The sequence below is a fragment of the Jaculus jaculus genome, chromosome 6 (assembly GCF_020740685.1).
Source record: "Jaculus jaculus isolate mJacJac1 chromosome 6, mJacJac1.mat.Y.cur, whole genome shotgun sequence".
In the NCBI taxonomy this organism is placed as follows: domain Eukaryota; kingdom Metazoa; phylum Chordata; class Mammalia; order Rodentia; family Dipodidae; genus Jaculus; species Jaculus jaculus.
Window position 1 is genome coordinate 60,278,289 of NC_059107.1, and position 20,282 is coordinate 60,298,570.

The 20,282-nt window shown below is 51.0% G+C and overlaps 1 protein-coding gene across 9 annotated transcripts in view; it reads left to right on the top strand.

The window, feature by feature from the left end:
* The window catches only part of Dctn1 (dynactin subunit 1), a 35,075-nt gene extending 16,572 nt beyond the window's left edge, over positions 1-18,503 (top strand). For 2 of the 9 annotated variants that reach the window (XM_045153216.1, XM_045153212.1), the window contains exons 3-32: positions 81-159; positions 348-382; positions 1,018-1,041; positions 3,542-3,559; positions 4,864-4,884; positions 6,093-6,284; positions 6,795-6,992; positions 7,138-7,342; positions 7,417-7,495; positions 7,614-7,773; positions 7,884-7,988; positions 8,154-8,345; positions 8,432-8,548; positions 8,748-8,900; positions 10,383-10,543; positions 10,652-10,820; positions 11,832-11,900; positions 12,101-12,163; positions 12,252-12,401; positions 12,722-12,883; positions 12,965-13,096; positions 13,264-13,389; positions 13,581-13,723; positions 13,973-14,139; positions 15,742-15,756; positions 15,934-16,067; positions 16,182-16,374; positions 16,951-17,030; positions 17,566-17,655; positions 18,072-18,503. In XM_045153216.1, the coding sequence (XP_045009151.1) occupies positions 81-159; positions 348-382; positions 1,018-1,041; positions 3,542-3,559; positions 4,864-4,884; positions 6,093-6,284; positions 6,795-6,992; positions 7,138-7,342; positions 7,417-7,495; positions 7,614-7,773; positions 7,884-7,988; positions 8,154-8,345; positions 8,432-8,548; positions 8,748-8,900; positions 10,383-10,543; positions 10,652-10,820; positions 11,832-11,900; positions 12,101-12,163; positions 12,252-12,401; positions 12,722-12,883; positions 12,965-13,096; positions 13,264-13,389; positions 13,581-13,723; positions 13,973-14,139; positions 15,742-15,756; positions 15,934-16,067; positions 16,182-16,374; positions 16,951-17,030; positions 17,566-17,655; positions 18,072-18,209 (3,570 nt within the window). In that variant the 3' untranslated portion in view covers positions 18,210-18,503. Of the gene's footprint in view, positions 1-80; positions 160-347; positions 383-1,017; positions 1,042-3,214; positions 3,560-4,863; positions 4,885-6,092; positions 6,285-6,794; positions 6,993-7,137; positions 7,343-7,416; positions 7,496-7,613; positions 7,774-7,883; positions 7,989-8,153; positions 8,346-8,431; positions 8,549-8,747; positions 8,901-10,382; positions 10,544-10,651; positions 10,821-11,831; positions 11,901-12,100; positions 12,164-12,251; positions 12,402-12,721; positions 12,884-12,964; positions 13,097-13,263; positions 13,390-13,580; positions 13,724-13,972; positions 14,140-15,741; positions 15,757-15,933; positions 16,068-16,181; positions 16,375-16,950; positions 17,031-17,565; positions 17,656-18,071 lie in introns of those variants that run through there. The other 7 variants (XM_004668269.2, XM_045153213.1, XM_045153214.1 and 4 more) reach the window with 7 other exon arrangements.
* Positions 18,504-20,282: the final 1,779 nt, after the last annotated feature.

Consider the following 20,282-nt stretch of genomic DNA (forward strand, 5'->3'; position numbering starts at 1 on the left):
CCAGCTTACCTGGGATCAGGGCCCATATTTTAGCCATTCTTGGTCTAGCTGGCTATGTATAGTGTATTTTGTGGTTTCAGATCCAGGTATTTGAAGATGGAGCAGATACCACTTCCCCAGAGACACCTGATTCTTCTGCCTCAAAGGTCCTCAAAAGAGGTAATAGCCCCCCATTTATGTTGGTCCTCAGCACTTCTCCCTGTGGCAAGTTGCCACAGTGGATACTGAAGTTTTTTGTCACCCAGCACCATATTCCCTTCTTAATATCTCCCCTCACTCCACCATTATGTTCTCTACCCCTACCCCTCTATACAAATGTTCACATTGTTTCTGTTTGCTTTCTCTAGAGGGAGCTGATGCCAGTGCAAAGACCAGCAAGCTGGTGAGTAGTTTGGGGACTGGAGTAGCAAGTAACACAGGTAGTGAGGAAGAAGACCCAGTGCTAGATAGCTAGAAGCACTAGTTGAGTCCAAACTGGGTTGGACTTCTAGTCTCTGCAACCTTCCTGAGAAGGAAGTTTTTTGGGTATTAGTTGCTGTGTTAGCGCAAGAGTGAAGGTGGTAGGGGAAGACTTAGCTTCTAGAAATTCAGGGCCAAATGGGAGCATTGAGCTGGGGAGGACAAGAAGGACAGGTCTGATCCTAGTGTTTTAAGTCAGCTTCCTACCACCTGATACCCAAAGATGTTGAGACCTAAAGGGTTTGAGGGCAGGGCAAAGTAAAAGACAGGGGGAGAAGCCTGTTTTATGCTCTGTAAGAGGACCCTTCCTAGCATCCTCTGCTATTCCTCTTCTGAGTGTTGGGTGGCTCCAGCTTCTCTGGGCCAGGGTGTGGACATCCTAAAAGCTGATCCTTGAGGGCCCCTCTCATCTTGCCCAGGGCTTGACGCTGATGTGATTCCCCTAACCACTTGCCTATATGTGCTTGAGTTGGTATTAACTCCTGTGGGCAGGATCCCTGGCCAGCTAACACTGGTATGACATCCATTCTATAACTCTGCTCTTTCCTACTTATGCAGCGGGGACTGAAGCCTAAGAAGGTGGTGTGTTTACTGTTTGTGTCTGGGTGGTGGGCTGTGACTTCCACTGCTGTTCTGCATGCCCTTGGGCTGCTGCATGCATGTGTGTGTGACCATGGGACTGGGGTGCCAGAGGCTATGGCAGCCATGCTTCCAGAGGTTCTCTGAAGGAAGGAAGGACATCAGGGCTCAGGCCCAGGCAGCACTCATTAGAGACTGATTAGAGACTCCAAGTTCCTGATGGCAAATCACAGCAACTGGCTTACAGTAAGTTCTTGCTTAGCCAGGCTTGGAGGGATTGGGAGTAGAGATTGGAGGAATGGGGCTGGGAAAGCACAGGTAAATGATGAGCATAGAGGCAACAGGTCAAGAAACAGAGCACTGAAGAGTTGTCAGAAAGCCAGTCTGAGCCAGGCATGGTGTTGCATGCCTGTAATCCCAGTACTCGAGAGTAAGAGGTGGAAGAACTGCCATGAGTTTGAGGTCACCTGAGACTACACAGAGGATTCCAGACCAGCATAAGCTAGAGAGACCCTACCTTAAAAAAACAAAAAACAAACAAAAAAAGCCAGTCTGAGTGCCAGCCTGTGGTTCAGTGCTCCATGAATATCCACCCCACTTCCCTCCTGGTTTTCCCTTGCCTTCTTCTTTTCAGTGTGTGCCTGAAGTCAACCTCTTAACCTTGTAGGAGATTAATTATGCCATCTTCTTCCCCTCCACTGACTTTTTTTTTTTTTTTTTTTGAGGCAGGGTCTCCCTTTGTAGAACAGGCTGGCCTCAAACTTGCAACAGTTTTCCTGCCTCAGCCTCTTGGGTGGCTTGTGTTACATGCCTAGCTTCTCTGCATAGACCACTTTTGGGGGTAGCCAGGACCTAGCACATCCTAGGCAAGTGCACTCACCCACCTAGCCGAAAGACTTTTAAACACTTAACTTGCTGCCCTGGCCACTTGCTCACAGCAGCCCTTGCCTTGGTCTTCTGCCCAGGCCATCTCTGTTGTGCATGTGCCTGTCTGATCTGTATGCATAGTTCTGTTAGTTCCTTGTTGTAGCCTGTCTCAGGCCTTCTTAATGTTGCATGGGGAGCTGCTAGATTGGGGCAGTGGGTGGGGTGGGGGGAAGAAAACCTCTCCTTTTGGACTTCTTTTGGGCTATGAGTCCTCAATTTGGAGCATTGCCACTGTAGAGACGACATGCTGGTACTTGTTTTGGTTCTGAGCTCTGGCTGCAGGTGGGAATGAGAATGTAAGGAAAATGCTTTCAAGGACATTGTCTTCTGGTTGGGACTCCAATTTCATCTCAGGCCTCCAAATACAGAAAAGCATGAAACTACAGTCTGAGATCAGTGGATTGCTGGCTGCAGCCTGACATAGTTCTGCAGGAGCCTGGGCAATAGCCATTCCCTAAGCAAGTTTGACAGTCCAAGCTGGGCTGCACATGCTGGGCTATAGCACCTTCTTCGCTTATGGCACAAAGTGTCAGTAGTTGTATCTCCTGTTGTCCCCAGTCTAACATCCGGTGGTTCTTTCACAAGTAGATCACTTAGCCAGGGCTCCTCTTCTTGTCTCATATAGAAAAGGGAGCTTGGTCCAAGCAAAAGAGTGCTTTGAGAGGGAGGCAGCAGAGAACACTGTTATCTCTGCAAAATAACCTGCCCTTTCTAGAAAACCCTGTAAACAGCTTTAGTCTCAGGACAGCTGGGGAACCGTTGAGAGAGGAGCCTAATACTATCAGTAGAACCACTGCTCTCTGGTGGAGTGTTCCTCTGGATTTCTTACACTCTCCAGGTGCTCCTCTGAGCTGAAGTCCATTGCTGGAGGGCTACTCTGGCTGTGTGTTCCTGATGAGAGACATAAGGAGATTGCCAGTATGTGTAAGAGAAGTGGACTTGATGAGGTTGTCAAGGGAGCAGAATGCAATTATGAGAGAGGCTGATAGAGCAGGCAAGCTCTGTGTTCCTCCCCACTGATTTCTGGACCGGCCCCTGGCCCAGGTTTTTAGAGCAAGCTTTTTGAGTGGATGGAGGGCGGCCCCTGAACATGTTGTATGGAGGAAGAAGAAGGGCGGGCCCTGCGCAGGACTTTGTCCAGTCATGAGGAGGAGGAGGAGCCAGCAGGGCCCTGGTGGTTGCTAGGTGACTGACGAACAGTGGCTCCACCCCCATGGAGCAGAGGAGGGTGGGGGCATGACGTCAGGTGGAGCTGGTGCTGCGGCCACAGAGACTGCCATCAATCTGAGCTGGCGACCTGGGCCAGGCACAGCTCTGGAGGCTGCTGGAGCCTTTCTGTCCCGCCTGCACTGCTGGGCCCTCTGTCAGAGCAGCAGCCTTTTGCAGGTTGCGGAGCTGTTGGGCCTGGAAGCTAAGGCTGCATTGTTGGGATCTGATGCACTAATCCCCTGTCTCCGTGCCTTTCCCTCTGTTCCATCTCTCCCTCCCTCCCTTCGTCCTTCCTTCCCATTTGTTTTCCTCTCTCCCTCCTCTTTCTTTTCCTTGCTTTCTTTGGTTTTCTGCAATGATGAGACAGGCACCGACAGCCCGAAAGGTACTCTTGCTTGCTCTGGTCCTGCTGCCGGGTTGCCAGGGTGATGGTGGCAGCAGGCTGCTGGGTGGGGGTGGGGGCTGATTGACTTCATCAGTCTACCTGGCTGGGGGAGGAAAGTGAAGATGAAGTGGGAGAAAGGGGGAAGTGAATGTCACTACTGTGCCCCATCCCTGGGTCTGTGCACCCAGCCCTGCCTGCTTGGGACTCTGGAGCGAGGCTTTCCAGGCCTTGTACCTAGTGGCCGCAGGTTTGGGCTTCAGACAGCCTCTTCCTCAGGTTTCAGAGGATCCTGGGGTAGAACCTGAGGCAGAAGGCCTAGGGTTATCAGTGCCTGACTACACCTACCTGCCTCATCTAGTCTGCCGGTGGTTCTCCCAGCATGTCGTCGACCTCAGGTTGCGCTGGGCTTTACCAGGGTAGGATGGGAACCATAGAATAGTTTTGGCCCACAGTTTGGTGGCTTAGTCCTAGGTAAGAGGGTCTCCTTGACTCCAGCATCTCTTGAAAACAGGGCCCAAACTGAATCCCAGAGCAGTGTTACACGGGCAGCAAACACATTCTTTGGGAGGTGGTGCTAACCGCCGCCGTCTTGGCACTTTGCAGTAACTCAGAAGCTTTCTGGATTTGGTTTAAGCTGCTTGCTCTTTGCTTCTGCCCAGCCCCAGCCTCTTTGATCTGGGAGGGTAACTGCTGAGCTGCGGCCTTCTGCTAATGCAGCATTCATAGTCCTGACACCTGAGCCCTTTGCCTTAGGGATGGGGATTGCTGCAGGAGGGAGGGGGAGGGAGAGAGGGGGACAGGGCCTTGTACTGTCTTAGGGCTCTGACCTCCCACTTCTGGGTGTATATCACTCTTGTCATGGGGAGGGATTCCTAAGATCAGTTCTCCGAGTCTAGCACTTGAGGAAGAGGCTGACCAGGGAAGTCCTCGGGAGTGGCTTCTGGGTGGGGCCTCTGGTTGGAGTGGGAGAGGCTATTCACTGAAGGATTGGCCTCTGGAGACCTTCTAGCCAGCTGCTACCTTAGTCTTCTGTGGTTTATCCTAGGAGATGGGACTTCCAGAATTCATTGGGGCGGTGGAGGCTTGCAAAGGCTGGGCAAAGTGGGAGTAGGAGCCACAGCAACAGAAATATCTTGGAGTAGGATCACTGGGGTTCACTGGGGGGGAGGTGGGATGGGGTTTGGTGGGTAACCGTCCCGCTTCTGGTACTACTTCTGCTCTCACTGCTGTCCCTTTGCTCTGTCTTCCCACCGTTACCCTTTCTTTCCTGATTACTTCTCTTCTGGCTCCTGTCTCCTGTCCAGACCACAACTCGGCGGCCCAAGGTGAGAATGAACAGGTCTCTGTGCAAGCCACTACCAATTTGTACACATATTTTAGGAATGTGCATGTATGTGAGCAGGTGTGTTAGCAAGCAAAAGGTGGTCACAGGACACCATGGGTTTTCTTTGAAGGGGTAGAAGGGCTTGGAGTTGTTGAAAAGCTTCTCCTGGGAAAATGACTTCCAGCTCTTAGGAGGCCATCTGAGCCAGTAGATTGAGTACAAGAGAATGAGTGTGAATTCCCAAGCTTTCCAAAGGAAGGTGATTTTGACTAGGTTTGAAAGATGGGATTTAAAAGAAGTGGGAGACTTGACAGTGTATGTCAGGGTGAGGAAGTGAGTGTGTCTGAAAGTTTGGGGTGGGAATATCTATGGATAGCATGTGGTTTCCAACAGTCTGTCAGCTTACCAGGAGAGCTTTAAGGCTCAGCACTCCTAGAAGGAGCAGTACCTGCCTCAGGATTTGGGGCTCCATGGCATCTGGTCAGCCCCTCACCCCCACACTCTTGGGGGCCTGCATAGTGTTACTTGATTAGAGTTTCTTTGTTTGGGGGAAACAAGTACCAAGGCCAATGTATATGGGGAGATTGGCTATACTTTTGCTTTAAGGGGTACATTTTCAACTTGGCTTTTACCTGTAGGACCTCCCTCACATAGACCAAAGGTGAGCCGTTTCAACTTGACTCCAAAAACTAGGAGGGACTACGAGAGGTATAGAGCCTCACACTCCCACTTGTAGCTCAGCCCTCTCTGAGAACATGAAAATCAGGAAAAAACTTTAATCTGTTCTTTCTTTGTGGGAGAGTTGGGCACAGACTCAGAGCAAAGACAGGACTTTACAGAATTTCTAGAATGATCCCAAGTGGGTTACAGAGGGAAGTTCTGAGGAGTGAGGGCTTTTGCTCTGAAGGGCAGTACCAGAACTGGGAGGAATGTGGGGTCAATGCCAAGGGAAAGAAACTTATAATCTGTGTCTCCCCATCCTTCCCTCCCTTCTTCCTCCCCCATCCTTCATCACGGCTGCTTTCAATCTCTGTATCACTTTCCCCCTTCTTCGGCTCCGCCCCTTCTCTGTTCTCATTGTGCTTTCATACTCTCTTTCTGCCTTTTCCCTTCTTGGGCCCTTCCCTTGTCATATTCTCGTACCTGGTCTCTTCGTGTCTCTTCCTCCATCCTCTGTTCTCTTTTTGGTCTGCCCTATTCTTTGACTAGCCCACTCGGCCATCCAGTACTGGGGTGGCTGGGGCCAGCAGCTCTTTGGGCCCTTCTGGCTCAGCATCAGCAGGGGAGCTGAGCAGCAGCGAGCCAAGCACCCCAGCTCAGACTCCACTGGCAGCACCCATCATCCCCACACCAGCCCTCACCTCTCCTGGAGCAGCACCCCCACTTCCTTCCCCCTCAAAGGTAAGAACTGGGGTTGGGTAAGCAGAATCAAGACACTGAGGGGCTTGTCACCCCTGTCTGGGTGCGGAAAATTTCTTGGGGTTGGGACAAATTGAGAACTGGAATCAGAAAGCTTGGAGACATAGTATGTGGGTATTTTACTACTGGCCTTTTCCGTCCTTTCATTCGCTTTCCCCAACATACTACGGTTTCCTCTGAAATCTTTCTATCTCATTTGCTTTTGATGCTTGGCCTAGGGAGATGTTTGTCTGCATTCTTTTTTTTTTTTTTTTTTTTTTGGTGTTTTCAAGGTAGGGTCTCACTGTAGCCCAGGCTGTCCTGGAATTCACTATGTAGTCTCAGAGTGACTTCGAACTCACCACAATCCTCCTACCTCTGGCTCCCAAGTGCTGGGATTAAAAGCGTGAGCCACCATGCCTGACTGTCTACATTCTTGTCATCTTTGCTTCTGCTCAGTCATAGTAGGGAGGAGGTAGGCTGTTCAGAGACCATGAGGCCTCTCCTTGGCAGGAGGAGGAGGGACTGAGGGCTCAGGTGCGTGACCTGGAGGAGAAACTGGAGACCTTACGGTTGAAGCGGGCAGAAGACAAGGCCAAGCTGAAAGAGCTGGAGAAGCACAAGATTCAGCTGGAGCAGGTTCAGGAATGGAAGAGCAAAATGCAGGAACAGCAGGCGGACCTGCAGCGCCGCCTCAAGGAGGCCCGGAAGGTGGGACTCAGGATGAAACTGGTGTCTTGGGAGGTGGAGGATACTGAGGAGGTGATTTGGAAACTAGGCTGGATCCTAGAGTGTCCCGTGAGAAAGGGCAGCATGGGGCTCTATCTGCTCTGGCTTCACCCACCTCCCCCTTCAGGAAGCCAAAGAGGCACTGGAGGCAAAGGAGCGCTACATGGAGGAGATGGCAGACACTGCTGATGCCATTGAGATGGCCACTCTAGACAAGGAGATGGCCGAGGAGCGGGCCGAGTCTCTGCAGCAGGAGGTAGAGGCCCTGAAGGAACGTGTGGATGAACTCACCACAGACTTGGAGATCCTCAAGGCTGAGATTGAAGAGAAGGGTAAGGGTCCAGAGTGGTGGGGCCAAGCGGGGGAATTGACCTGCCTGAATAACTGTGTAACTGTTGTCCCCCAGGCTCAGATGGGGCTGCATCAAGTTACCAGCTCAAGCAGCTTGAGGAGCAGAATGCCCGTCTGAAGGATGCCCTGGTGAGGTAGGTGCCTCCTCACTGCCTGGCTAAGGTGCTCCATCTCCAGCCTCCAATTACCATAGAATACCCATCACCTGATAGCTGTAACACTGACTCCCTGCCTTTTCTTTCTGGTGCACAGGATGCGAGATCTTTCTTCCTCAGAGAAGCAGGAGCATGTGAAGCTTCAGAAGCTCATGGAAAAGAAGAACCAGGAGCTAGAAGCTGTGAGGCAGCAGCGAGAGCGCTTGCAGGAGGAGCTCAGCCAGGCAGAGGGCACCATTGATGAGCTCAAGGAGCAGGTGTGGGGAACCCAGTCCTCTCAGAGTCCCACACTGACTCCTGCCACCACCTCTTCTTTCTGGGGCTCTGGCACAGGCAGTACTTCCCTATCTCCCTTCCTTTCATACAGGTGGACGCTGCTCTTGGTGCGGAGGAGATGGTGGAGATGCTGACTGACCGGAACCTGAATCTGGAAGAGAAAGTGCGGGAACTGAGGGAGACTGTAGGAGACCTGGTGAGAGAAAAGCACACCCATGACTTCTGATCCTGATGGAGGGACCTGCAGAGAGATTGACACAAGACCTGTGGCCTCTAAGTTGTGTGTGTGTGGTAAGGAGACCCATCCTGGAACTGTTGTCCTGACTCTGCCTTTGCTTTCCCCCAACTTTGTGGTGTCCAGGAAGCCATAAACGAGATGAATGATGAGCTGCAGGAGAACGCACGGGAGACAGAACTGGAGCTGCGGGAGCAGCTGGACATGGCGGGTGCCCGTGTGCGGGAGGCACAGAAGCGTGTGGAGGCAGCTCAGGAGACAGTTGCAGACTATCAGCAAACTATCAAGAAGTACCGCCAGCTGACTGCCCACCTACAGGTGCCTGGTCACTCCCTGTTCTCTGCTCACGATCACCCCCAGTGCTCCTTGGTGACCCAGCTGTGCCTCATTGTCTCTCCTCCCAGGATGTGAATCGGGAACTGACGAGCCAGCAGGAAGCATCTGTGGAGAGGCAACAGCAGCCACCTCCTGAGACTTTTGACTTCAAAATCAAGTTTGCTGAGACCAAAGCTCATGCCAAGGTCAGGAAAATGGATAGCCTGAAGTTGGGGTGTTAGAGAGCCAGGCCTGAGTGTGGCTGTGGAGTGGAGTGGTCTGTGTGTTTTGGCCTCAAGTTTCTGAGGGAAGAGTGTGAAATAAGCCAGGATCCTTGAAGCAAGGCACATTGTTTCTGCAGCTTTCCACCCTGGCTGAGAGCCCTTCTTGCTGTCTCCCTCACAGGCAATCGAGATGGAGTTGAGACAGATGGAGGTGGCTCAGGCCAACCGGCACATGTCCTTGCTGACAGCCTTCATGCCCGATAGTTTCCTTCGGCCAGGAGGGGACCATGACTGTGTCCTGGTGCTGCTGCTCATGCCTCGTCTCATCTGCAAGGTATGGCCTGTCAGTCATATAGACAGTGGAACTTGGTATGAGCCAGGCTTTGGGGTGTGGAGAGGACAACAGCCACTGACCACCCACAAAGGGTTTACAAGCCAGGGAAGGTGCACACAGTCAGCAAAGTCACAGAGTACACACAATCAACCTTCTTATCTCTAGGTTTTCTTTGTTTCTTTTTAAGCAGAGACAGAGAAAGAATGGGTGCACCAGGGCCTCTAGCCACTGCAAACGAACTTCAAATGCATGTACCACCTTGTACATCTGGTTGTACATGGGTACTAGGGAATTGAATCCAGGCGGATGACAAGTGCCATAACCAAGCCATCTCTTCAGCCCTATCTGTAGGTTCTTTTTTTTTTTTTTTTTAATATTTATTTATTTGACAGCGACAGACACAGAGAGAAAGACAGATAGAGGGAGAGAGAAAGAATGGGTGCGCCAGGGCTTCCAGCCTCTGCAAACGAGCTCCAGACGTGTGTGCCCCCTTGTGCATCTGGCTAACGTGGGACCTGGGGAACCGAGCCTCGAACCGGGGTCCTTAGGCTTCACAGGCAAGCGCTTAACCGCTAAGCCATCTCTCCAGCCCCCTATCTGTAGGTTCTTTATTGTGGATTCAACCAACTGCAGACCAAAAAGGTTTGGGGAAGAAATCATTCATGTACCAAACATGCACATTTTTTTTTTTTTTTGGTATTCCTTGAACAAGGTATTTTGACTGCTGTACCATTTATATTGAGTTGAGTATTATAAATAATCTGGGAATGGTTTTATGTATATGGAAGAATACATACAAACTATATGCAAACACCATCCCATTGTATGTAAGACGATTGAACTTTCATGCATTAGTGTACCCCTAAGCGTTCTAAACGAGTCCTCTATGGTATGAGGAACAACAGCACTATGGATTATTAGAAAGGAGAGTAGCATTCTTTTTCTGGTTTTGCTTGTCAAGGTAGGGTCTCGCTCTAGCCCAAATTGACCTGGAATTCACTATGTAGTCTCAAGCTGGCCTGGAACTCATGGTGATCCTTTTACCTCTGCCTCTTGCACGCAACAGACACCACACCCTACTTGGTAGGTTTCTTTTGAGTGCACAGTTGACAATCTGATTTAGGTGAGATCTCATTTTCACTGAGAGCCAAGAAGATGGCCAGAAGTTGGTAAGTGGAGCAAATGGTAGGGTAGGCAGTGTAGGTGGAGAGATGGTGAAAACAGCAGCTTTAAGTCAGTCAGAACTTGGTGCCTGTGCTCTCACTGCCCTTCCATTCTTGTATTTATTCTCAGTCCTCACAAGCTCCTTGCATCACTCCCCTGCTCCCAGGGGAGACGCTACCTCCCTAAGAGCTGTTTTCTGCTTTCTTTCCCATGAGAATCCGTGCTCCCCACGTAATTACGAAGCTATATCATATATTCCTGGTTCTGTGTTCTCTATCCTCTGCTGGGAGTTCCAGGACTCTGATCATCTTTCTACAGGCAGAGCTGATCCGGAAGCAGGCCCAGGAGAAGTTTGAACTAAGTGAGAACTGTTCAGAGCGGCCTGGGCTGCGAGGAGCTGCAGGGGAACAGCTGAGCTTTGCTGCCGGGCTGGTGTACTCTCTGAGTCTGCTGCAGGCCACACTACACCGCTATGAGCAGTAAGCCATGCAGCATGCCCCTCCCTTCCGAGTCATGGGTCCAGGATTGGTTGGACATGAGATTTCCTGGAGGACCTTGGCCTCACAGAGCCTTTCTTTGGTCTCTAGTGCCCTCTCTCAGTGCAATGTGGATGTGTATAAGAAGGTGGGTGGCCTCTACCCTGAGATGAGTGCCCATGAGCGCTCCTTAGATTTCCTCATTGAGCTTCTGCACAAGGATCAGCTGGATGAGACTGTCAACGTTGAGCCCCTCACCAAGGCCATCAAATACTACCAGGTCTGTGACAGGAATTCAGACTTTGGGAAGGAGGGAGGGAAGCTTTGTCTTGATGGGATCACTACCAATATATTCAAGGTTATAAAGTCCCAGGTTGATTGATCAAAGCCCAGTTTGCTTTCTTTTGGTTGTTGCTATTTGTGTGTGTGGGGGGGGGAGCAGTGTCAGATACAGTATCACTATGTAGTACAGGCTGGCATTCAACTCCTGAGCCTCCTGCTTTAGCTCCCCAAGTGTTGTGATCACAGACCTGTGACCACCCCCAGTACCAGTTTGCTCTTTTTCTTTTGTGTGGTTTTTCGAGGTAGGGTCTCACTCTAGCCCAGGCTGACCTGAAATTCACTATGTAGTGAATTCAGTATGTAGCCTCTAACTCATGGCATTCCTCCTACCTCTGCCTCCCAAGTGCTGGGATTAAAGGCGTGTGCCACCACACCTGGCCCAGTTTGCTCTTAAATAAACTGGCCTTATGATACAGCTCTGTGGAAGTTTTCTTTTTTAATATTTTATTTATTTATTTGAGAAAGAGTCACATAGAGAATGGGCATGCCAGGGCCTCTAGCCACTGCAAAGGAACTCTAGATGCATGTGCCACCTTGTGCACTGGCTTTTGTAGGTACCGGGGAATTGAACCTGGGTCCTTAGGCTTCACAGGCAAACGCTATCTCTCCTGCCCTCTGTTGGAGGTTTTTATTAATAATAATTTTTTAAAATTTATTTATTTAAGAGAAGGGGAGAGAGAGAGAGAAAGAGGCAGATAGCAAATGGGCCCTCAGGGCCTCCAGCCACTGCAAAGAAACTCCAGACACATGCGCCATATTATGCATCTTGGTTTATGTGGGTCCTGGGAGTTGAACCTGGGTTCTTTGGCTTTGCAGGCAAATGTCTTAAAGGCTAAGCCATCTCTCCAGCCCTGTTGGAGGTTTTTGATCAGATCAGGGCTCAAACTATAGACTGGGGAGGACTTCCCCACCCTTCAGCGGGCTAAAGACTGTCTTCCTCTTTCTTCAGCATCTGTACAGCATCCACCTTGCCGAGCAGCCCGAGGACTGTACTATGCAGCTGGCCGACCACATTAAGGTGACACATCTGGATCGGAGGGAAGGATGGCTAATCCAGAGATTGTGGTCTCAGGGGCTGTCATGTAAGACAGGACAGGGTCATGAAAACCAGATCAGGGAAGGCAGATCTGGCATCGACAGGAGGTGCAGACTGTAAAGATGATGATGGGCATAGGGGCTCCATCTGGGGACTAAGACCACGTGTTTCTGCCCTCACAGTTCACCCAGAGTGCTCTGGACTGCATGAGTGTGGAGGTGGGGCGGCTGCGCGCCTTCTTGCAGGTGAGTCACGTCTAGCTCTGAGACTCTACGCCTCACTCCCAACCCTAAGACTGATTTGGTACCACATCCATTTCCTCTTTTTGTGTAGGGTGGGCAGGAGGCTACAGATATTGCCCTTCTGCTCCGGGACCTAGAAACCTCTTGCAGTGACATCTGCCAGTTCTGCAAGAAGATCCGAAGGCGAATGCCAGGGACAGATGCACCCGGGATCCCAGCTGCGCTGGCCTTTGGATCACAGGTTTAGGGCTGAAACTGTGAACTGTGGCGGGGAAGGAAGCTGAGTAAAGCCAGGAGGGGCCTAGCATATTGACATGGATCCAGCCGGGCGTGGTGGCGTACGCCTTTAATCCCAGCACTGGGGAGGCAGAGGTAGGAGGATCAAGTAAGTTCAAGGCCATCCTGAGACTACATGGTGAATTCCAGGTCTAGAATGAGACTCTACCTCAAAAAACCAAAAAGAAAAAAAAATATGGATCTGGTCAGGACAAAACGGTTTTAAGTAGCTAGGAGCCGTCGTGCCAGGCTGCAGTGAGCCCTTGACTCTAGCCTGTCCCATAGGTATCCGACACACTCCTAGACTGCAGGAAGCACTTGACATGGGTGGTGGCTGTGTTGCAAGAGGTGGCAGCTGCCGCTGCCCAGCTCATTGCCCCGTTGGCAGAGAATGAGGGGCTGCCTGTGGCTGCACTGGAGGAGCTGGCTTTCAAAGCAAGCGAGCAGGTGGGTCTGGATGGCTGGGAGGAGGGTTTGGGGAGATGGTAGCCAGTGTGGTGTTTTCACTCCTGCCCTTGGCACCTGCAGATCTATGGCAGCCCCTCCAGCAGCCCCTATGAGTGTCTGCGCCAGTCGTGCAGTATCCTTATCAGCACCATGAACAAGCTGGCCACAGCCATGCAGGAGGGCGAGTATGATGCAGAGCGACCCCCCAGCAAGGTGAGTGCTGGCTTCTGGATTGCGGCCCAGCAGCCTGGAGGAGCTGCTGCTGGTTGTGGGAGGGTGTGGAGGCTGGAGGAAGCTTCTGGAGAGTGCCATGCCTAGAAGGTGAGAAGCTCTCCTCATGGCTAATCTGCCTCCATCCTGGGACCCACCCCACCCTTCAGCCTCCCCCAGTGGAATTGCGGGCTGCAGCCCTGCGTGCAGAGATCACAGATGCTGAAGGTCTGGGTTTGAAGCTTGAAGATCGAGAGACAGTCATCAAGGAGTTGAAGAAGTCACTCAAGATTAAGGTGAGGGGGGCGAGGTTCAGGTTGTGGGGGCTTGGAAGTCAGCGGGACCCTCAGCAGCAGCAAATGCTGAGAACAGGACCGAGATGGCTTGGGTGGGGCATGTGACCAGGGAGCCTTCAGTCTCTTAATCTATACCAGACTTTGGGGCCATGGGGAGGGTACTGCAGAACTAGAAGCTCTGCCTTGTCCAGGGAGAGGAGCTGAGTGAGGCCAATGTCCGGCTGAGCCTCCTGGAGAAGAAGCTGGACAGTGCTGCAAAGGATGCAGATGAGCGTATCGACAAAGTCCAGACACGGCTGGAGGAGACCCAGGCCCTGCTGCGGAAGAAGGAGAAGTCAGGCACCATCCCAGGGGTCCTGTGGTTGGCTCTGTCCCTAGACTTCTTTCTCTCTTCTTGTGATGTGACTCTATTTTTCCTTCTCTACTTTAACCCTAATGTATCCCTCCCCCCCAACAGTCTTAACCTGGGTTGCCCTGCCCCTGTCTCCTCATTGGCAGGGCTACTCCAAGGGTCTGTCAGGACTGAAAAGTTAGGAGGTGCTGTGAGAAGGGACACTACCTAAGCCCAAATTCTCTTTCACAGAGAGTTTGAGGAGACAATGGATGCACTGCAGGCTGACATTGACCAGCTGGAGGCAGAGAAGGCAGAGCTAAAGCAGAGGCTGAACAGCCAGTCCAAGCGTACAATTGAGGGACTCCGGGGACCCCCGCCTTCAGGCATTGCTACTCTGGTCTCTGGTATTGCAGGTGGTAAGTATGGTGGGATAGGGGACATTGGCATCCTCTCTCCTCTCCTTGGCCTCTGTCCGATTTTTATCCCCCTTCCCTGGAGCTGTTCAGCGAGGAACATGCTTGCCCAGTTTTCTGTTTTCACCAGGTTTTTACTCTCTCCAAAGATATGTTCAGAGTCCATCTGAATAAAATCGGGTGTTATCAAGATTGTCAGTGAAGTTTGGAATAACCATAGTTGGACTCTAGTAGTTGTCCTTTCTGGACCTGCTGTCTGGCCTTTGTGTCCCAGCCCTGCATCCAGAGGGCTGTCAATCTGCAGCAGGCTGGGCGAACTCTTGGGGCATCCAGTCTTGCTTGATGCCAGTTTTTGATGGTCTTGGCTTGGGCACTGCATTTCCCCCACTGAGTTCATGTGGCTTCATCCTATGGTGTGGTTATATCTGATGTTGCATAATTCTCCTAGGTTTTTTGTTTGGTTTTGTTTTTGTTTTTCGAGGTAGGGTTTCACTCTAGCCCCGACTGACCTGGAATTCACTATGTAGTCTCAGGGTGGCCTTGGACTTATGGCAATCCTCCTGCCTCTGCCTCTCAAGTGCTAGGATTAAAGACATGTGCCACCACCATGCCTGGATAATTCTCCTAGTTTTGCTTATGGTTTATGTTCTGGCCGTTACCTAGCCAGGCCCAGTTCCACTGGTTTTCTGGGTAAGGAAGAGGCTGTTGCCATATTGGTTCTCACTGCCTTGGTTTCTTTTGTGTCCTTTTAGTTTCTTTCTTACCTTCTCACCTCCAGAAGTCTCTTTTCCTGAAGTTAAAAGGTCTCAGGACTTTCCCACCATTCCTGTGTCTTGTTAGCTTGCCTTACCTAGCCCTTGTTCTTATCAATGTCCTTGTCACTGTTGCATCCTGATTTGGGGAGGTGACCAAGTACCTTTGTGACATTAGACTCCTGTGGTACAGATAGTTCCGTGTTCTTTGGAAGAGAGCCTTTAGGCACTCGATACTGTTTTTTGGTTTTTTTTCGAGGTAAGGTTGACCTGGAACTCATTCTATAGTCTCAGGCTGGCCTCGAATTCACAGTGATCCTCCTACCTCTGCCTCCTCAGTGCTGTATTAAAAGCCTGAGCCACTGTGCTTGGCTCTGGTACTGTTTTAATACAAGATCTCTGAACAAATTCTGTTTTTGAATTAATAAAACTTCTCACAAAAAAAGAGGTTATTTTGCCTTAGAGCAAGGGAAAGCCGGAGGAGTGAGGGAATATGCGTGCACTTTCAACCTCAGCTCTGCTGCCAGAGAGCACCAAGGGTACAGAGGTGTTGGGGCTCCATGAGCACTCCCATGTCCTTCTTGGAGACGGAATGGGAGGCAGGGAGGCAGGAACAGCCTCAGCCTCACAACCCAGGTGCTTCCTGCATCACACTCACTTTGCCATTCTCCTCACAGCAAGCCCTCACCTTACCAGCCTTTACTCTTTCACAAATGTCTGCTTTTCTCCCAAAGGCAGAGGCAGGTTCTTCCTGTAGGGTGTACCCAGGGTTCCTCTGCTCTGCCTCCCTTGCCCACATCATTAACTTCCTTCTCCTCTTTTCCTGCTCCCCCATGGGCTATCCCGTGCGCAGAAGAACAGCAGCGAGGTAGAGACCCACTCCAGCTGGGATTTACCAGGGCTGCTGGGAACTGGGGCTGGGGGTGCAGGGAGGCCTTGCCTTTGTGATCAGCCACAACTGGAGGTGGGGTATACTGAAGAAAGGGGCAAAGCAGGGTGGAGCCTCACCTCCAGAAACCAAGGGTGTTTGGTATGCTTTCCACAGCGGGTGCCCCAGGGCAGGCTGCAGGCTCCTTGCCAGGCCCAGGGCTGGTGAAGGATTCACCCCTGCTGCTTCAGCAGATCTCTGCTATGAGGCTGCACATCTCTCAGCTCCAGCATGAGAACAACATCCTCAAGGTAAGCAGCTCACAGGGAAGACAGGGTTGGAGCTTGGAGCCTACCAGTCCCGTTGATGATTGCAGAGTTCTTCTAGCACTTGTTACCACTATCTCTCATTTTTCACCCCCGCAGGGAGCCCAGATGAAAGCATCCTTGGCAGCCTTGCCCCCTCTGCATGTTGCAAAGCTTGCCGTCCCACCCCATGAGAGTCCTGGCAGTGAGCTAACAACTGGGGCACTGTATCGCAAGACCAGCCAACTGCTGGAGACATTAAATCAGCTGAGCACGCACACCCGTGTAGTAGATATAACTCGTACCAGCCCTGGTATGTACTCGACTCCTGAGATATGAACACAGACCTTCCTCTTGCTCTAGGGATTTAGTTCCTCATAGGCAGTCTGTTCTGTAGACTCTTCCCAGCAGTGTTTTTTTGTTTGCTTCATTTTTATTGTGTTTCACACACGTTCCCTCTTCTCTCACACATTCTCCCTCCCTTTCTCCTTCCCTCCCTCTGCCTCTGCCTCCCTCTCTCACTGTCTTTCTGCACTTCTGGGGATTGAACGTAAGGTGTGAGCATACTAGCCAGGCACTCTATTACTGAGCTGTTTCCTCAGTCTTGTTCTTTCTTTCTTTTTTTTTTTTTTTAACTTTCTATTTCTGAGACAGGGTCTCAGTAAATTGTTCAGGCTGGTCTTGAACTTGCTCTATAGCTCAGGTGGGCCTTGAACTTGTGATAATCCTGTCTCAGCCCTGAGTAGCTTGGATTATAGGCCTGAGTCACTAGGTCTGGCTTCACCCCCTGAAGTGTCTTTTTCCCTGAGAGGGTCCAGGGCTATACTCCTAACTCTTAATGCAGTTCAGTTGTCTGTCAGTGTACCTTACCAGCTTTTCCTCTCCACAGCTGCCAAGAGCCCGACTGCCCAGCTCCTGGAACAAGTAGCTCAGCTCAAGTCCCTGAGTGACACCATTGAGAAGCTCAAGGTCAGTTCAAATCCTCCTCTTCTTCATCCTGCCAAGTTTCCTCAGATCATCTCTTGGTGGAGCTAGGCACTTCCAGAGTTTCTCTGGACCCAGCTTCATGCTAGTTGGCACCTTAGGGAGGGGGTAGAAGGGAATGCAGAATTGTTGCCTTTGGAATGGACTGGTTTTGGTGCCGACAAGATGATTTCTCGTCAGCAAAATACGTGAGCTAGGATCATCTTTAGGCAGGGGGGAGTTCGACCTCTGAACCACCAGTGCTTACCTGGCTGAATCTTTAGGGGGTGTGGCTCAGATGGAAGCTTCTGTCAGAGCTGAGGTCACTGGGGTTAGGTGTGGCTTTCTAGAGGCAGTAGAGGCTATAATGGTCTTTAAGATGTGGGTCTATAAAGAAAGGAGGTTAGAGTGAGGAGGGGCTAGAGGTGAGGGTGAAAGTATAATGTAGGAAGGACTGGCATTAGTGTTTCTGTGAAACCAGGGAGGTCTTGTACTACCAGCGGAGGTCCCCTAATTGACCCCTGTCTTCCTTCCCTCCCAGGATGAAGTTCTCAAGGAGACAGTGTCTCAGCGTCCTGGAGCTACAGTCCCCACTGATTTTGCCACCTTTCCTTCATCAGCCTTCCTCAGGGTAAAGGGGGACATGGGGTGGAGGATGGCAACACCATGTGGAAGGCAGGCCTAACCTCCCCTGGGATTTGAAGGCACTTTCAGAGTCTCAGGCCCAACAACCTTATACTTGGTTTGATCTGGTAGCTCTGTCTTAATCACATGTAACTTCAAAGTGCTTATAGTGCTTCCAGAAACTCCACACTTCAGCATGGGCTAACACCTTCTATGACTTTTACACAAGGAGGGCTTCACACCCCTCCTCCCCATCAGGTGTCATAGTCCCATTCTAATTTGAAAAATGCCCCCATGACCCAGGATCTCAAAAACCACATCTTCTCTGGGGCTGCCATGATGTCATTACTTAGGGACCTCTTCAGCGGCCCACAGTGAAGGGAGCCCCTGACCTGAGGTTCTCTTTCCCTCTCTAATCCCAAGGCCAAGGAAGAGCAGCAAGATGACACAGTCTATATGGGCAAAGTGACCTTCTCATGTGCAGCTGGCCTTGGACAGCGACACCGGCTAGTGCTGACCCAGGAGCAGCTGCATCAGCTTCACAGCCGCCTCATATCCTAAGCAACCCCTGCCTACTGTCCCCTTGGTGCTGCTCTGCTAACCCCTAGGTAGAACTGCGTGGGCTAAGCTCCTGCTGCCCGTTCAGCATCACCCCAGTCCTGCTCCTGCCCTTAACCTGGGTTTGTCCATTCCCACCCCTGGCCTCCTCCATGATTGGCTGGTCAGCTGCTCCCTCTTTCCTGAGGGGCCTCAGGACATGTGGGGGGGGGTTGGCTTGAGACCCCCACCACTAAAGGTGAGTGAGGTCCCCCGGATTGAGGACTTTACTCTTTGATTAAAGCAATTTCTGCTTCATTGCTTTCTGTGTGATATTGAGGGTGGGATTTGGGGCCTTTGGCTCACAGCAGAGGTGGAGGAGAAGGGATATCAGGGAAACTTGGTGTGTCAAGGTTGAAAGCTCCTCTTTAGTGGCCAATAGGATTCTGTACCCCTCAAATGTGCAAATCTGAGCAATTGCTAACCTTAGAGCTAAGCACCTGAGTTCTTAGGGAATTCAGAGGACTAGAGCTGTGTAGCTCTGCCAGTCCTGCTGTGCTTCCTAGAACTTTGACATACCTTCAGTCCAGTTTCTAGAGCTGGATGTGACCATTCCAGTCAGCGTTCGGGTACACTGACCATCATCTGTGAGTACAGATTGGTCAGAAAGGAGGATCTTGCAGCAGCTGCTCCCAAACCCCATGGCTGCTTTGAGGAATTTCCAGATTTGGGGCTGGAGACATGGCTCAGTGCTAGAAAGCATTTCCTGTGCTAGCATTGAGGGCCTGAGGTGGCCTGAGAGAGCCCAGGATCCATACAAGGCTGGGCACAGCCATATATACCTGCAACCCTGAGCCTGTACGGAGCATTACCTGAAGAATTGCTGGAGTCCATTAAAAAAAAAGTGACAATCAGTAAGAGATTTCTGCTCAAGTAAGAGCAGGGCCTAAGGGTGGAGGTAGACACCCAGTATTCCTTTCCAGCTACTGTAGGTAAGCTAATGGGGCCCCACATGGGCACATGCATGTGCATATACCACACATATACACACCACACACATGAAAAAAAAGTCCAGGTTTCTGGATTGAGGTCAGAGGATCTCTGGGAGTTCAAGGCTAGCTTGTGCTACAGCTCAGCCTTGGCTAGAATGAATTCCTCCCCTCCCAAACAATGAAAGAATATCCAGACTTCTAGCCTTAAAGTAGACCTGTTGAAATGCCTCAAGGGTCGAAACCCATGGGCTCTATGAGCAGCACTCTAGCATTTTACAGCTTAGTCCCAGATTAGTTGGCAAGCTCTCTGAGGCTCTTACTGCTCACGTGGAGAAAAAAGTGTTCCCAAAGGCTCCAATCCAGGTGCAGAAAGAGGCCCTCAATGCTTTGGAGAGGTCTAGCTGGGCCAGGCCCTGAACTTGGTGTGCTGCTGCTTTTGGAGGGGGGCAGCTTGGAGTTGGGAGCCCAGAGGACACATTCTCAGTTAGAGTGCCCTCTGGGAAGTTGGCGGGGTATGGCGTTTGAATGCCTGCTCTGTAGGCTATCTCAACTGGGGTTCTGGGAGAAAGTAACTTGGGTGATTTTCCTCAGGAGTCTCAAGGGTGGTTCCATGGTTCATACAGTTCTAGATGCTAAGACTTGTTAAACACTGAAGATGCCTTAGGATATTGGGTCTTGATTCCCACGATACAAATGACAAGGTTTGCTGTCTTGCTATCAGATAGTTTTCTCCTTACCTCTCTACCTCTTCCGGTTCGATTCTGATGCTAAGGAAATTGTAGGCCACATTGCCCTTTCCTTGGCATTGTATTGGGTTCCTGTCCTTTCTTCCCAAATGACTGACTAAGCTGCTTTTTTTTTTCTTTTCTTTTTTTTTTTTTTTTTTTTCCGAGGTAAGGTTTCAATCTAGCCCAGGCTGACCTGGAATTCACTATGGAGTCTCAGGGTGGCCTCGAACTCACGGCGATCCTCCTACCTCTGCCTCCCAAGTGCTGGGATTAAAGATGTGTGCCACCACGCCCGGCTCTGAGCTGCTTTTTTATGGGTGGCTCGTACTCCAAGAGCCAAGACTGGACAACTAGTGATCAGGACTTTTTTTTGCCTC